Consider the following 18543-nt stretch of genomic DNA (forward strand, 5'->3'; position numbering starts at 1 on the left):
GATAGGATAATATATTGTATGTCAGCATAGAGTAACATACAGAAAAAAAACCCAAACAAACCCAAGAAAACAAATTTGGTGCCAAGTTACTGGGTGAGAGCCTTATGAATCCCTTTGCTGTCCAGCTCAGAAGTCTGAGACTGAGTCACTGCCTGGAGACAGAAGTTGGCATACAATCAGAATGTATGGGAAAACAATAGCTGTGCTGAAAATTACAAGAATAAACACAAGTATCAGTAATGACAAGTTTCATGTAATCTAATTGTACAAAAGCTTTTTAGTTTTAAATTTTTTTGGACATATTTGTGCTCTTGTATATAGCTTTAAGGATGCCCATCCCCCTGCCACCCCTCCAGCAGCCACTGTGCCTTGTCAGTCATCCTGAAATACACTGGCGAGCTTGTCAGGCAGTCCCTTGCAGATGCCTCAGAAGCCAAATAGTGAGCCATAGCAGTTGCACTGAAGTTCCTAACACAAGGAAATTACATAGACAGTTGTTTTAGTGCTGAATATGGACCATTTATATTCTAGGATAGGTGAGTGATGTGCTATTGGCTTTCTAATGATCTAGCAGGAAATGGATTCTAAAGTTAACGTTTTCTAATTTATGCAGAATGTCTTTGGCTCTGCTTTCTGACACTAATTAGTTTATCTATGTCTGTATACAGTACTTATAGATTGTTTAAAAGCTGCAGGTACTATGTTCACATTGTATTGCAGGTGGATACAAACTTTGAGTGTTTTTCCTGGGTCTCTTTGTCTTACACCAAAAGACTCAGCGGTTTCAGTTTGGACATGTCTGCTGAAAAGAGAAAATTCTCATTATCTTAAAGTTTGTAGCACTTGGTAGGAGTGTGCAGGTGGTTGCTTTTCTGGCTGTTCGGAGACACAGCTGCATCTTGTGACACATGCTTAACATCCTAAGTGTTGTAAGAGCTGCTGGTCTACAGTGCTGAAATTGCCTACTGTAAAGGTTAATGTAACCAAGTGTGAGGTTATAGCAGCCTTTTACCAAAATACCTCGCAGTCCACATCCCTACTGTATTTAGAGGGCATATTATACTGGAATAGACATATGCATTTTAAAAAAATAGAGGTTGGACTGTGATTGTCATTTTTTCCTGAGGCAAGCACTAAAATTTGTCATCTTAATGAAGATGATCTGGAAGGACAGAATTTCACTTTCCATGTGGAAGTATCAGCGAAACCCCCAGAATGATCTTTACTGGCTGCATATTTTTATTTCTATCACCTGTTACCCTTGCCTTGATTAAAAAAATAAAATTCTATTTAAGTACTGATTAGCTAATATGGTAAATAACAGTAAAGAGAGCCTGGTAAGTTAAAAATATGTAGTCAGGGTATCAAAATAATTTAATATTTTGTAGTTTTCACTGCATTGGCTGCAAGCTTGTTTTCATATTTTGGCTGCTTTAAGGAAGTTCCAGGAAGCATTAGAATGACGAGAACCAGCAAGTAGATTATTTATACCCTAGAATGTAATCAGTATGTTCAGAAACAATAATTTTTGTGATTGACTTTCAGTTAATGATAAGTTATGGGCCTGACTGAAGGCTAAAAAGCTGTTGTTGAGTTTGAAAGCTAGTTGAGCCAGGGCTCAAGCAAAGAATAAAAATGCTTACGTTAGACAATATGTTAAAAAAACAAAAACCAAAAAACCCATCCAAACAACCCCAAAACCCCAAAAAGGGAAAGTCACAGCACATGGATTCACATTTTTCTGATCTGCAAAAATGGGATTGGATTTGTAAGACTTTCCAAGTTTGAGACTGCTCAGTGGTAGGATTCTGGAGCGCAATGATCTCTAGTAAAAGGAAGTGACTATAATTACATATTTATCTGCCAAATTTTAGAAAAGGTCTGATCAATGTAGATGACCTGTAGTATAGGAAGTTGTGCTGTGAGAATGGAGAGCAGCTCTTGCTGCAAGCAGCAAAGGGTTTGTTGCTGAATTTTGATTAAAGCAGTTGCTAACACCCTTCTGTCAAGGAATTGAGGGGAGGCCACTGTGAAGTTGTATGAATGTATCTGCAGAAAAAATAACCTGAAAATCACTTAGTGATTTTTTCAAATCTCAGTAGAAGCATGAAGTGCTATCTCCATCCAGTTCTTACCTGTCCCCTTGCAACTGATGTATGCCTTAGCCAGAAAAAAAATTCACAGCACGATCATTACCATCTATTTGCAACTGTTGTGATGGATTTCAAGAAGTACCCATGTGCTGGGAGGCTTGTGAAAATGTCAAAGATAAGGGTTGTGAACCAGCAATATCATAAAGATTTTTTTTCTTTAATGTGAGTAAAAAGCAGATTCATTGAAGTGTCTTCCCAAGATTTAGAGAACCAGTGAATTGCAGATGGTAAAAAAACAAGTCTGTCTTTTTGAGAGTGTGAAATGATGTGGTTCGATGCAATCCCTGTGAAACTGGAGGACGGCATTTGAATTAAAAGGCTTTTTGGTTCAGAGGTGGACACAGCAGAAACAGCTTTTCAGCAGCGTGGGTGCTTCTCTGCTGTATGTTCGTAGGCTGCACCAACGTGCCAACAGGTAGACACAGACAGGACCCAGCATTTGCCAGCACTGCAGAGTCAACCAAAGGTGCATGCACTACTGTTTTATTATGGGAGAGGCAGTTCAAGCAGCCATTAAATTGCGATGCAGTTTGGAATTGAAGCTGAGAAGAGCAGGGATGTGACTGACGGACATTTGTGGCTTTCAGAGCAAGTTATTAGTACTGTAGGAAAGCTTACTTTAATGGGTTAAAAAGGATCTCCCATTAATATTTACTATCTTTAATTGAAGACATCATGTGAAGATCTGAATGTCAGTGGGAACCTGGCTTCCAGGTTACTGAGAGTTCCCTTGCTCGTATAGCAAATGTTGCTGGAAAGAACTATAGAGCGGTAGCTGTAAGAAAGCTTGAGTTTTAATCTACTTTGCAGACGCAGAACCATTCTGAATATTCATTGTTCAATAAAATGATGCAGTTAATAGGTGTTGGCCTTTTGAGATCGCATTTTGCACTAGATCTCTCATTCTTGAGGTTTAGATTTTACTTACATCATTATATATTTAGTGTATTTCCAAAGAATTATGTGGTTGAGAAATTGGTTTCACTTTTGTGTTTAATTTCCATACATGAAGAACCAATGGGTATTAACAGTAAGAATCACTATGGATAAAATAAAAAGTAAAGAAAAAACCTGCTTGTGTGCCTACAGAGTGGGCATGTCTTTGGCCTGAGCTGTAAGAATAAGCTTTTGTTGCAGAGCTCAGCTCACCAAGGATGTTATGTGCACAATGTAAAGAAACCAGGAGGTGTTGCACTTTCATGATGACTTAAGTTGTAGTTGTATGAAGCCCTCTGGGTGATTGTGAATTTGTCTCTTGGCGATTCCTCCACTAAACAGCAGTTGGAAAGAGCCTGCCTTATTTCTTGCTTTGTTGAATATACAGTATATTATCAAGAATTGATAGGCTGACCATAACAAACATACTGGGCTAGTTGTTGATCTGATTTAGTGGGGCATTTATTATGTTGACTTATGTTAAATTACCTTTAACCTGAATTCTTTAATTATCATTCATATTATCTTTGCTTGCAAGTGAAATGTGGGTAACTGTTCTGTGATAAACAATTTGGATCCATTTCTACGCAACTTGCTATAGAAACCCTAAACCTACTGTGTTGTATTAAATCAATGTTAGGTTCTCCAGAAGGTGACAATAAATCTGTTTAGCCTTCACAATTGCAGTACCTTATTACCTTATTATACAGCAGCAATGATTGTAATAAGTCCTGCTTAAAAAGGACAGATACCCATTACTTGTGTGTTTGAAGCCTTTATTGGCTAGAAAGGCTTTGCTGAGCTATGTTTTATGGGAAGTTAAGTTAGTGGAAAATTTAAAATGTCTTTTATTTTGGGACAATAATCAGTTGCATTCTTACTAAAGCACAGTTATAATTCTTTGTTGGCACACACACGTTTCACTGCGGCTAAGGGCCTGAACCACGGCCCAGTGAACTCTGTGAAAACCCTTAAATTAACATCAGTGGACTTTGGATCAAGCTCCTAATGAATGATTTATTCACTTTAAAGACCTTACTTAGCCTTACTTCCATTTTATTGACTTCAGTAATAGGCTTTCTTGACTTAATCTGCCTTGGCACTTAGAAAATATTTGTTATTGCAGGGTGTAAAATAACTAAATGTTTCACTTTCTCCTGCTATTAATTTCCAGGCTGTATATATTTTTGTTCTTAAAGTATTTATTATGACCACTGTAATTTGGCACGTGGAGTAAGATACAGGTATTGTGCACATAGCATTAATATTTTTGTTTTGTGATAAATTCAATAATGTAATATATTATTTTTGCTTTAAAGCTCCTTTTTATTGACTACTAGAGAACTTCTATTCAAATTCTAATGCAATTATCCTTGTGTATTTTTTAATATATGGTCAATTTAGAAACCTGGAAGAGAAGACAAGGAATTATATGTACTTTAAATCTATTTAAATCTAACTATCGGTTTATGCAAATACTTGCATATTTTCCTGACAACTTAGAAATGAGGAATTGGAAAAAATCATTTTATCTCTTGAAATCCTAAGCCTGTTATGGAACCAAATCTATACTCCCATAGGCAGCCTCTGGGCTCAGACAGAAAGCAATGAGACTTGTGGTCGTGGCTAATAATTGCTTACTGCAATTTTTTTTTTTTGTTTTGTACCTAGGTGAAATGTCAACAAAAATGCCAAGCATTAAACTGAAAATTGATCCTCAGGATCTGCAGATCCAGACGTTTACAGTGGAGAAATTATTGGAACCATTGATAATTCAGGTATTTTACTACTGCAGAAAATAAATTGGATAACCATAGAGGGAGGGAATAAGGTTGAAGAACTTTGGCTAAGGACACTATTATGAAAGACTCTTCTGTACTTGCAGTTTAGTCTGCCTCAGAAACTGTCCAGGGGGATCTGTCTTCTTCCAGATTTAGTCATTCATTTAGTCACTTCCATTTTTGCAAATGCCACACAGTGTATCATAGCAAATGTCGCATGTTCTAGCTAGTCTCCTGTACAGTATTATCTAGTGGATGTTTGAATGTAGAATACATTGCAAATGGATTTCCAACACATGAAAAGTTTCCTATTGTAAGTAGTGGACGGAGCAGAAAAGAAGAGCCTTGAAATCTGTAGGTGAGTTTCTTTATTTGAATTTTGATAAGAATTGCGTTCTGTTGCACTTTAGGGGAGATGCCCTAAGAACAGTGCAGTTGTTGCATATTGTATAAACCTGCTTTAGTACTTTTCCTTCCAACTAAAGAAAACTTGGACTGAGGGATTTACAAAAATGCTTTCAGGTTTGTTGATAAAACTTTCTTTTTAGGACATGCAATTTTACTGCCTATTCTAGTTCTATTTCAAGTATTCACTTGAAGTATTTCACAAGTAATTCACAAGTAATCGCTGTGCAGTGATTAGTGTGTTAAAGTTTCTCTCATTATCTCTATATTTGGCATGGATTAGAAATGTCTTTTTTAATACAATGGAAAGGACCTACTTGAAGACCTGATCTCGTTTTGCAAATAATGTGTATAACTAAGAAAGTGTTGAAAGACCTCTGCAGCAATATGTTGCAGGGTGAAGAACAGAAAGGACATCTTCAGTTTTGAAACTCAATCTATTTTGAATTTTCTCTTTACTGTACTTAGAACAAAGCTGTTAGGGTACCTGCATTTAATTAGGCAATTACACATAGCACAAGGATGCCAACTTACCACTGTCCTTCAGCCTTGCCAAGATGATGTAGATCAAACTGCTTGTCGAAGCTGTGTACTGCTTATTTAGTATTCTTTTCCTGGTGCCTGAGGGTATGTTTACATGTCAGTCACTGCTCTGGCTGCAGTTTGCTAGGTGCAGAAAGGTGTGACTTCATTCAGAATTTTCTTTCACTTGCTAATGTACAAAGAATACTTTGTTGTTTTTCAGGTTGTGAGGATGGTATATAGGTATAATGGCTATGAAGTAGTTTCAGTGGTTGGTTAAGATCTTTCCAAGCTCTTTCAGTAATGAGTCTTACAAGACAATAACTTTTTGTTAAGTAGGTTATGTTAACAATCAACACGCAAAACTGATACTGGGAGGATGACCGTTTATAAATAGAGCAAAGCCAGATTGAATACTGTACTCTGGCTGTTATTCTGTTTATATACATGTAAGAATTGGGGGTGTACAGCTTATTAAAAAAAGGTTAGGACATAGCTACCAAGTTTTCTATTATTTCCTTTTTTTCAATTTGCAACTTTTCTATTTTTAACAAAGAAATAAAATCATTTTAATTAAGACTGAAACAATTATTATTGTACTTGGGCAGACATTAAAGGAAAAAATATTTTTTTCTCATACATCTCTCAGCCGCTTAAGTAGATGGTAAATTTTGTTATTCCAGGAATGCACTTCTTTTCACACACACTGCTCTGATGAGATCTTTCCTTCTTTGCCCTGGGAGCCAGTCCTTTGCATGCTGTTTGCCTGGACTTGCCAAAGGGTGGTGACCAGATACAGGGGAACAGTCAGATTATAATTAAAGAGGCAGCACGTAATGATTGGAGGGAAAAAGAGTACAGAGATGAAAGATGAGGACAATAAAATCATGATTGTGTTTGGTCTGATGGTTCTTACGTTTATTTGGACTTTCATGTTGGAAAAGTTATTTATTCCAGAAGTGCTGTATGTGCCCTAAAAGCTAGGAAGAGCAAAGAGGTGCTGATCGTGTTTTATAACAGTTCTAGGAAAAGTTGCTTTTAAGAATCAATTAATTCATTGAAATAAGTTTCTCTTTATCAGATAAAATTGTTTTTCCCTATTTGAAACTTTTGCCTTTCCCTAACTCAGCCAGTTTCTTTTATTCATTTTTCATTATAATCTTTGAAATTTCTTCTCTTATTTTTGACTTGATCTTCTTTTCCTCCCTTCCTCATTTGTCCCTTCTGGAAGACTCTTTTCTTCAGAAAGTAACATTTTCTTTTTATTGTTACTTCATTTCCAGCTGTTATTAACTGAGCTGCCTCTCACTCATTTTGTCTGCGAATAATTATTTGTTTTCCTGGGTGTGATTGACGGTGTATAAAACCTCAGTTAACAGTTCACTGGTTTGTGGGAAGTCATCAAGTTGGAGCATCCTATGTGGATGGATTATAAAATTAGTTTCAGAGTAGTAGGAATAGATGTCTCAATAGACTGCATTTTAAAACCTTCTCTTGTATACCAGTAGGTCAGACTGTGCTCAGGCAGCTGCAACACTGGGTATTTTTGGAGGAGGTGAAGAAATGTAAATTTTGGCCTGAGTTTTGCAGGATCAAAGAAACCTGACAAAACAAAGAAATACAGTTCCAGAACAAAACAAAGGAACCATCTAATTATTTTGGTTTTTTAAAACTCTTCTCAAGCATCTTTAAAAAGCTTGAGTCTGTTAAAAATGGAAATGTTTTGGTTCAAAGAGAATACGATTTTTTCTGTCTTCTTTCCCCCCCCGCCCCTGCCTTAATGCTTTATTTGCTTCGTAACAGAACTGTGGAAGGGAGGCTTGCATTTTAAGTGGGAACGAGACAGAAAAAATCTTGAAAATGCAAAAGCAGGGGTTAAAATTAATACTCAATGAAGGATGATTGAGATGCTGGAAAGGTGATAAATGAAAACTGATCTATGATTAGAAGAAGAATCAGACCAGTCACAGATAAAAAGAAATAGTAGTATGCTCTGGCCTGATTCACTTAGCAGCTGCTGCTTTGAAGACAGTTTCATTTTATTTTGAGATTTATGTTCTAATCTATTTATTTAGTAGTCTTGTAATGCTCTGGTAGGAAAGAGGCAGTGGAAGTGTTTGAGCTTCTCTGAGGTCTCTCCTAACCAGTTATGCTGAGTGTTAGAGCAATCATTAGGTTAACAGCACCAATATGGGAGAAAATGAAGGCAAAACCAGCCTATGTAGAAGTAATTTTGCAGATGACTTTGCTAGATTCTCTCTTCCCTGCAATCTACAACCGGCAGTGGTGATTGCTTTGAAACTGTGAAAACAGTATGATACATTGTTTTGTATAAAACCCTCTGTGACTTGGCAACTTCTCCGTCCTTGGAATAAAACAATGCCCCTAAATTACAGTGTTTGGGGGATTGCAGGGGCAGCAGTCTCACTGCGATTCCCTTTTCTCATCCCAAACAGTGCCCTGACCCAGGGTGGTAAGTTCAAATAGTGCTGTGCAGTGCTCTGCAGAAATAGAAACTCGTATGTTGGAAGTGGCATAACTGCATGAGTGTAATTCTGTGTCCAGCCTTATAAACTGTGCTCTCATGGGGATGTACTACTAGCTGAACTCTCTTCTCTATGTATTGCAAAAAAGTTTCTTTAGTCCTGTTCAGTTGCCCCAGAAGGGGCTTTCTCTGGCTGTGGCCTTTATTTTATTTTATCCCTGGTACTTTGAGGACATTAGTTTTGAAAGGAAGGCTTTTAAGTAAAGTTCTCTATCAACGCATCTGGCATATTAAAAATTATAGTTGTCAAAATTGACATCATTCAGCTGACAGCTGCCTTGATGTAAATTGGGTACATGCTCAGATAAACAGTCTTTCCTTAAATCTGGGATATCTAATAAGATATGAACTCTGTCATGGACCAATTAGCGTGAAGCAATCAGTAGATCATAAAGCATTTTCATTCACATAGTGGTGTCTAATATTTGTCATGCTTGTGCTAGATTTACTCACAAAATGTAATAATTAATGTAATGGAAAATATCCTCTTGTTTTGTCTCATCCTCAGAGACTGAAGTCTGTTTAATCTCTTTGCTATACTATGTAATGAATTCAGTTACGGCTAGGTACAAATTTGCTTCTGTAGCAAACTAGTCTAAGAATTTTTTTCCTTTTGAATTTACATACAAGTAAAAGTTTTGAGAGATATGACCTGATGAGATTGATATAGCTTCATTACTTCATGCCAGCAATACTTCCTAACTGCCTTTGCTCTGCAGTCATTGCAAGTCTTATAAGCTGTAAACTTGCTACTTATTTGGATATTGCATCTAAAGCTCTCTCTATATCTTTGTATATATACACACACTTTAATATGTATGTGTTGTGTGTGCATGTATATATAAGCAAATATTTGTAAGAGCTTTTCCTTGCCAAACCTCTTGTCTTCCATCTCTTTATATTTTAAATATACATGTGAGCTAAGGAAAGCTTAAGGCTGCAAGAGATAGGTAAGTTTTACAGAATATGTAGAGACATCCATGTATTTTAGAGTCTCTCACATCACTGATGAAAAATAGGCAGATTGAAAGGCGTTTATTCTCACCTGTCATCCACACTGACAAAAGTTTGTTCACACAGAAAACATACACTGCTGGGTTTAGGTCTATGTATGGTGAGTTCACTTTTATGCACACTGAAAGGGATTAACCAGTATGCTTTTGTATGGGCAATACTTTGTTGTCCTCAAACATCTGACTGATTTGAATCAGTGAGCAGGGCGTTCTGCTGTTGTCATTAGATCACTGATTTCATGTTTTGTTTTTTCAAATGTCTAGGGATTGCAGTTACACTGAATTAAATTTTAAACAAAAAAGAATGTTTGATGCTCTAAAATACTTCTGTATTAATATCAAAGGTGAACCAAATCTTTTGATACTTAAGGTATCAAGACTGTTTCCTTAAGTCCTGCAATATTAAAGGATTGTCTGTAAAGGCTGGCAGGAACTGAATATAGCATTGGAAGAACTGCTGCGCAGTTCCTTTGGAATTCAGTGTTTGGGACAACCATGACAAAAACATCCCACCCCTTCAGCCTAATAAATAATGCCAATAACGGGCAACAGCAGCATGATTCAGCTTTGCAGCTGTGATGGCATATGGGTTGAAAATGTCGCTTAAAAAACCCTTGTGCCTCTAGTACAATGCTGTTGCTGCTCCTAGAGATACAGAATAACCTCTTGACAAGGATTGCTGTTGAATGCTGGGAGACATGCTGTACGGCAATAAGAAGGTGTTAATAACTGGAAAGGCAGCCAGGGATGAGCAGGATTAATGGGAATATGTTTTTGTTTTTTCTCATAATATCATTTTGACTGTGTATTCTGGCACTACAGTACAATCTGTGCTGACAGTGGATCAAGAGGGCACGCTATATTAGCTACTGTGTAGTTCAATTATTTCTTTGTAGGATCTGCATAAAACTTTTGCATTCAACATTGGGATTCTGTGTTTGGGAATTCAGAGTACTTTTTCTGTATTCCTTGATCTCCATGAGGCAAGAACTACCTATCAAATTTTAACTTGTATTTGAGATCAGAAGCTGCCTCTGATATTTCCTGACAGTGGTGCTGAAGATGAAGGGTCTTACAGTCAGGAGTTTTTACTTGCAGGAATGATTATTTTTTCATATTTTTCCATTTGTTTTGTTTCCTTTCCTCCTCCTCCAAAACACATGAATGAACAGTACATAGAATAGTATTTCACATAAAGAGGAGACTACAGTAAAAATCTGAGAAATAGAATATACTATTTTCTGGGAAATGTGACTAAATAGTTAAGATATTTAAAAAATGTCTTTTACTTGATAGGTTTTTGGGGCAGCTTCTAATTTTTTTCAATGTTTTATGCTTTTCTTTTTGGAAGTACCGGCCTATAATCTCTTTAACTCACTTTTAAAAATATGATCATTAAAACTGCATTAAATGCTCTAGAAATAATGTTATAGTGTTTGTAAAAATAAAAGATACTAAGATTCTATTCCCAGTGCATTCTCTACCAGCTGGCTGATTTATGTGCAATGAATAATTTCATTTACTTTCTTTGAGCCACAGTCAGAAAAATACACAAGCCCTCTTTAACAGTCTGAGCCAGAGTTATTTATGTTGCTGTCTCTCTCATGACATGCCAAAGCAGTCAATGTCAAGTGGCTGGTCTTCCTTTTCCCCCCCAAATTCCACATGAATGATGTTGGGGTCAGGACTTTTGTCTTTCAAAGATGTGTTTATAGAAATGCTTCCCAGAGGATGTTTGTCAGCTACTTTTAGAAGTACTGATTCATGAAAAGCACAAAACTGCTTGAATTCATGAACGAGATCTAAAGGTGAGCTAGGGCTCAGCTAGCACTCTTCCCATTACGTACCTGTGAATGGATCCCTCTTCCATAGACCAGCTCAAACCACAAACTATACTGCAGCCATTAGCTAAGTTTGCCTGCTGGACTGAGAAATTCATACATAGCTTTTGCTTTGCTTAGACAATATTGTCAACGATTGGAATGCCATTTAATAAAACGAGGTGATTTATATACATACAAAATGTGTTTGGTGAGCTCCAAGACTAGATCTGTACTTAATATTATATTGTCCATGTTCTGGCGCAGAGAACAGAATAGAAGGAGGATTAAAAAACATCAGTGAACTTACTTAATGAAAATAAAGTATGTTTTAAAATATCTATATAACACTTTCCTTTTAAAATCTTCTAGGAGTCTTTCCTTAGCGTGACAGCTCAAGCAATGCCTTAGAGATTAGTCTGTTAGAAACGTTCTGTTGGAGTGTGGAGGCTGTGCTCAGATGATGAGGAATGTGGAGTGGGATGCTATTTAAAAATAAGTTCTTTATGAATGTTTAAGTGCATTGTTAAAAAATGTAATTTGGACAAAGCTATAGTAAACCTACCAGATAACTTGGAAGATTTAAGCTGGAAGTATGGGAAGATTCAGCACTGATTATAATTCCTGCCTTGGCTGAAGCCTCCCTAGGTAGCCTGAGTAGTTTTTTTTTTTTTATCATGAGGAAATTTTAAAATACACAGCATCAGGAGTTTGCATCGGGATTAACATGACAGTGAGATTTCTATTGACTTTGCTTTGATCATGCAGAAGGAAGAATACAAAGATGAGGCATATTAAGTAAAATTATCTGTCAAACTTGCTACAATAGTTTTGCCCATTCTCAGTATGTATGCTTAGGTTGCCTGTCTCTCTCTAAAGCCAGGGGAATCGCATTGCTTTTTCTCAACTATATTAATTTGATTTTTTTTAAAAAAATTGAGAACAATATAAATTAACTTATAGAACTTAAACTGCTATTGTCTTTTTTGTTCCTTTTAAATGTAGGTTACAACACTAGTGAACTGTCCACAGAATCCTTCTAGTAAGAAAAAGGGCCGTTCCAAAAGAGCTCGTGTCTTGATAGCTTCTGTGGAAGAAGCCACTTGGAATCTGTTGGATAAGGGAGAAAAAATTGCCAAGGAAGCAATTGTCTTTAAAGAGGAACTTCATGCAGCACTCGCTGATGTCCGGAAAGAGAGTAAGTATATGACAAATAATTTAGGCACCACGAGGAATTAGTTTAACCGTGTGAGACTGGCATCAAAGTGAAGCTAGGATATCCATGTGAAAGATTTTTTGATGAGTAAATGTCTGAACTTTGAGTTGTCCAATAGTATGTTCTCAGATACCGCTTACAAGGAGGTAAAGTGTGCAAGCTGGGTCACATTGTAGAAAAGCACAGTGGAAGTGTTTTGTTTTGTGTTTTTTTTTTTTTTTTCCTCAATGAAGACATGTGAATTTCAGTGGCTGTTAAACACAAGTTTAAGTTAATGCATGCTTTAATGCTCTTCTTGAAAAGAACTGTTTACCTGAATCTGCGATTAAGGCATTTTGGTTACAAATTTAAGAAAGAAATCTTCCCTCTTTTGTGCAGTAGTAAGGACTTAATTTGGGAAGGTGTAATAGTCCTGTTTGGAGGTATGCTTTGAGACTTCCATAGGAGGAAGATGGATTTTTTAACCTACTGTAAGAGTCATGACCTCATGATAGAGCAGCTCATCTTTGGTGAGTTTTGCCGTATTCCATTTCCTTATGACCTGTCTCTGCATTTCCAGCCAGACTCCCATTTAACTGCTGTTAAATTTATGATCTGCTGAGAATGCTGTATTAGTCGCTTTCTTTCAGGCTCTTTGTTGCTTTGTTGATTTTTTACTCTCCCCATGGACAATCAGGGCCTATTGGGTGAATATGAAGGCCAGGCTCAAATAGTAATAAGCCGGATGACAGACATCCAAAATGTGTTCCTGCAGAAATCAACCCTGAGAATTGGTTCAGGAGAAGGTTTCAGAGGAGAAAGAGGGCAGAAGAGTAATGCTTTCAGTGCCTGGTCATTTGAGAATTATGTCCTTTCATCAGTGCTCTGTGAATTTTGTAAACAAAAATGGTACCCAAGGGTTGCCTGGAATCAGATTAAGAGGGTCTGATGAAAGCTTTCCCAAACAAGTGGGAGCAGACAAGCAAAGAACAATGGTTCTCATGAACAATGGTTTTCATAAAGTTATTGCCAGGCCATGTTACTGAATGGGCTAGCAACCAGGCTTGGTTTTATCAAGGGGCAAAGTGGGCTTCAGCTGCCTTTTCACTGCTGAGCAGTGTGGTGTGTGTTCTTATGCCATGTGGCAACTTGTGCCTGAAGGACTGTGTTGTTAGCAATTTACATCAAATCTTCATATCACCCTGCTCTTACTAAAGTTGCAACTTAATCAGGATTTTTTTTGTTGGTGGTTTTTTTTTTTTTTATTTTGTCTTCCTACATGTGCAGCTGGGATGGTTTCTGAGTCTCCGCTGTTGTTCAGGGTAGTGATTACTAGCTACTGGCTTCCTCTGGATCCAGAGATGGCTGCATTTTAGAGTTTGATATATGCATGTGGTGTCTGAGATACCTTAAGGTCCTTTGTGATTAAAAGCGTTATGACCAGCAATATCATTGTTATCTGTCACACTGATCAGCTGAGGCTTTAAAAAAAAATCATTCATTTTGGAGTACTCTTAAAATGTTAGCTCATCCATTCCAGGCCAATAACACAAGACAAGAATAAAATATATAGTTCTATATTGATTTTTTTACAAGATAATATAAAAATATTTCACATTTTCAATTTATTTATTGATTCTTAGCCAAGACCAGAGATAACTACAAAAATAAATAATACATAAAGTAGATTATATATACCTCATACATTTTAAAAGAAAGTTAAGTCCATGTTATCACCTATCATTATGCAATGACAAATTGAGTGTTCACAGCCAATCTTCCTCCAAGGATTTGCCAAACTGCAGAAGTTAATTTTAGGAAGTTGGTGAACAATTGTAAAATAAATAGCAGTTTGTTAATTTTGCAGATATTTTTAGTCCTTTGAAGCTGTGTATTTTTTTTTTTTTTTTATTTTTGGGATGCCACATCATATGTAACTTCATTGCCTGTTATTCAAGTCACATTCTGCTGCTGTTAAATGTCTCATGTTATTTGCTTCAAGCTCTTTGAAAGGATGTGGGTCATAAATTCTGGTAAACTGTGCTTGCATGCCATGCATGTCATAGCATATAGTATTTAATTTTCTGTGGGCATATTTTTCTGTGATGACTGGCGGGTATTTTTACTACTATGCTCTCAAATAAATTATCAATTTTTGCATGTGGCTACAGCTTGTATTTACTGTGTAGTGGAATTCTGAAACAATACTCTAGATGATTTCACTCAGATGTGAGCCAAACTATCAGACCAAATATGCACACCAACATCTGGAAAGAATAAATATTCTTTCACCTCTTCTCTCATTTTAGCTTGTGTCACTCACTGAGCTTGTTGAATTGAAGACTGTGAGATGAGAATTAAATGCTTATTTCCTTTGAATGCAAGTTGCCAGTGTTAAAATGCTACTTTGTTACTTTTGGAGCTCATTAATAGGGGTTCCTTTCAGAGGAGTGATAGACTTTGTTCAAGCTGCTGCTGATAATCATGTTCATAATAATGTTTTGGGGAGTAAAGGGGCATATATAGTTCTATATTGATTTTTTTACAAGATAATATAAAAATATCTCACATTTTCAATTTATTTATTGATTCTTAGCCAAGACCAGAGATAACTACAAAAATAAATAATACATAAAGTAGATTATATATACCTCATACATTTTAAAAGAAAGTTAAGTCCATGTTATCACCTATCATTATGCAATGACAAATTGAGTGTTCACAGCCAATCTTCCTCCAAGGATTTGCCAAACTGCAGAAGTTAATTTTAGGAAGTTGGTGAACAATTGTAAAATAAATAGCAGTTTGTTAATTTTGCAGATATTTTTAGTCCTTTGAAGCTGTGTATTTTTTTTTTTTTTTTGATTTGTGGTATGCCACATCATATGTAACTTCATTGCCTGTTATTCAAGTCACATTCTGCTGCTGTTAAATGTCTCATGTTATTTGCTTCAAGCTCTTTGAAAGGATGTGGGTCATAAATTCTGGTAAACTGTGCTTGCATGCCATGCATGTCATAGCATATAGTATTTAATTTTCTGTGGGCATATTTTTCTGTGATGACTGGCGGGTATTTTTACTACTATGCTCTCAAATAAATTATCAATTTTTGCATGTGGCTACAGCTTGTATTTACTGTGTAGTGGAATTCTGAAACAATACTCTAGATGATTTCACTCAGATGTGAGCCAAACTATCAGACCAAATATGCACACCAACATCTGGAAAGAATAAATATTCTTTCACCTCTTCTCTCATTTTAGCTTGTGTCACTCACTGAGCTTGTTGAATTGAAGACTGTGAGATGAGAATTAAATGCTTATTTCCTTTGAATGCAAGTTGCCAGTGTTAAAATGCTACTTTGTTACTTTTGGAGCTCATTAATAGGGGTTCCTTTCAGAGGAGTGATAGACTTTGTTCAAGCTGCTGCTGATAATCATGTTCATAATAATGTTTTGGGGAGTAAAGGGGCAAATTAATAGGATAAAAGTGAACAGTGAGGATAAGATAAATAGAAGATTTGTTGTATTTAATTCATGTGATGCATTAGTGACTCATCTAATGTCTTCAGAAATGGGGGCATGTATATGGCTTCACTGACTACAGTTCAATCTTGATAAACACTATCAGTAGATGAGACTTTGGTTTCAAATTCAGTTGAGTTCTGTTAGTGACATCTGAAAGGAAGTGTTGCTATAATGGATGGCAGCCATGTTCTCTGGATAAATCTAGTTTCTGCTTCCTTTGACATCTGCGAAATTTTACTGAAGATTTATAGTCTTGGAGCTGATCAATTTTAATACAGAGGTCCTTTGCATTTTTCTTTGAGTTTCCTCTTGAGAAATTACTTTTTAAGGCCTATCTCTATCCACATCTTGATTCACCTTCTTCTAGAACTCTACCAAATAAGTCACCAGGCAGGTCTCTGGGTGGTGGACTCTGTGCATCACCCAGAAATCCACTCTCCTAGTAACTGAGGAACTGCCAAGTTTTCCTGTTGAGCTGGTTTGGTGAAGCTTTGTAAAAGGGGACTCGTATACATATTTTTATTCTAAAATAGTGTAATAAACCCAAATATAAATATTTTGAAAAATTTGTACTGCCAGATTTCATGTATACAGCATTTCAAAAATTGCCTTCTGACTCAACGTGCTGTCAGTTAATGGTAAAATAACTGACCCCTGTACCAAGGAATAAGAAGCATTGTTCAACCATGAATGCCCTGACACTAAACATCAGACTATAATTAATGTCTTGATTCTGATATTTAATCAATTTTAAGACAAACAGTGATGTAGTCTGTGTGGGGAAACATCTTAGGAATTTGCATTAAAGTCTAGCATTATACTAAGGATAATGATTTTTTGCATTTATGTTAAGGTGTGATTGCTTATAGTTTTCAAACAGTTGTACAGGCATAGCTAAAATGTTTGGTATTTATTGCCATTGCTTACTGACTATATATGGTCAGAAACACAACAGTTGTTGTCTGTGTTGTTTCTATCTATTGCAGTGTCAGTGTTTCATGTGTTTAGCTGTTATCATGCTCAAGTGTGTTCTTAGATAAGCCTTTCATCACACGTAACAGTGAATTGAAAGCAAGTTACTTGCCGGAGTTACATTTTGAGACTTCAGTTACTCTTTAAAAGGAAATTAGAAAAAATAATTTTATATTCCCAATGTCCATATTTAATGTCTTTTGACATTAACTAGGGGAGGCAAGGCTTTGATGGCATGGGAAGAAACACCATTCACTGGCAAGAAATGGGGAGTGTACTGGAGGGTTATTTACTAAAGGAAGGGAATACTGATCTATTGTATTAGACTATGTTCTTACTTGTCCCCTCCCAAAAAATCTTAAAGATGAGCTTAGCTTTCTCATTCTGCATTGAGGTACATGTGTATGCTCTGCATCTAAGGGACTTTATTTCTGGGAGACAGAATTTAGATATCCAAGTGTCTTAAAATAATCTGTGCTGTACAGCCTTTTCATCAAACCAAGAACAGATTCTTTGTAGAAAAGCTTCTGACATCACCATCACTGGATCAGGTGTCTCTGAGTGGGAAAGGGGGAATGAAGAGATGGGTGTAAGGCACAAAGGGGGGGTGTGGTGGCTCTGATTACACATTAGGAAGAACTGCATGAGATTTGGAAGTGGAACTTCCTGGTAGGCAGTAGTGAAATAATTGCATTGCAACAGAATACAGTGGTATCTGAGTGGGGTAAGAGCCTGTGTGGCAGGACAAAAATGTCCTGTAACATCTACAGAAAGCTATTGTGAGAATCTGAGTTACCATGGTACTGAATACTAGCAACATGCAGGAGGTATCAATCTGCTTTGCCCTGACACTGATAGTGTCACTTCCAGCTGGCTGGCTGAAGCAGAATCCTTTATTTGCCATAGCAGACAGAGATGGTTTTTGTGGGAGCAGAACAGGTGATTATACTAGTGGCTAGTATTGTTTAATCTCTTGTTTTTAGAAAGGGTAGGTTGTTTTGTGCTCTGATGTGACATTGACTCCCAACCTTCTCTGGGACTGATTCTGCTTATCTGTTAGTTCATGCCTACAGAACTTTGTTGCAAATACTAATGTAAATCGGTTTATAAGTTTTCTGTTATTGGTATAAACCGTTGATTTTTATTTTTTCTCTCAAGCTTGAGACCAGAATGTTGGAAATCTTCTCTTTTTACTGACTCTGGTACCTCCCTCCCTCCCTTAGTCAATGGGCTCCCTTTGACAACTGTGTTTCTCTGGAACTGTAAATCCACCAGCCTCTAAGGGTGCAGTTCACAGGAGTGGGTGACAGGACTTTCTTGGCAACAATATTTCCTTGTGGGAGGACACAAGAATGGTGTAAAATTCACTGCATTCCACATGGATTTCACACTGCTGCAGTTAAAAAAAATGAGCGGAGAAAGCCAGATGTAAAAACAAATAGAGAGAGAAATGTGATGCTTAGATAGGATTTAGTAGGAGAAAGAAAACTTATTCAAAGAAATAAAAGAAGAAAGCATAATTTTCATGGTGTTGCCTAAAACAATACAGAACATTTAGCTGTTGCCTGAGTGTGATCTTGAACATTGTCTCTGAGGGGTGCTCAGTGACTGCAGTTAGTGGTATTACCGTGAGTGTCTGTACAGGCAGATTGCCTGCCATCGGCTGGGGGGCCC

The 18543-nt window shown here is 36.8% G+C and overlaps 1 protein-coding gene across 1 annotated transcript in view; it reads left to right on the forward strand.

Annotated features, from left to right (window-relative positions):
* The first annotated feature begins 511 nt into the window (after nt 1-511).
* The window catches only part of CTNNA3 (catenin alpha 3), a 505586-nt gene continuing 487554 nt past the window's right edge, over nt 512-18543 (forward strand). Inside the window, exons 1-3 of the mRNA XM_009636975.1 lie at nt 512-536; nt 4761-4867; nt 12181-12373. Of these exons, the coding sequence (XP_009635270.1) occupies nt 512-536; nt 4761-4867; nt 12181-12373 (325 nt within the window). The remainder of the gene's footprint in view (nt 537-4760; nt 4868-12180; nt 12374-18543) is intronic.

This window comes from Egretta garzetta, unplaced genomic scaffold (genome assembly GCF_000687185.1).
Source record: "Egretta garzetta isolate BGI_Z169 unplaced genomic scaffold, ASM68718v1 scaffold204, whole genome shotgun sequence".
In the NCBI taxonomy this organism is placed as follows: Eukaryota; Metazoa; Chordata; class Aves; order Pelecaniformes; family Ardeidae; genus Egretta; species Egretta garzetta.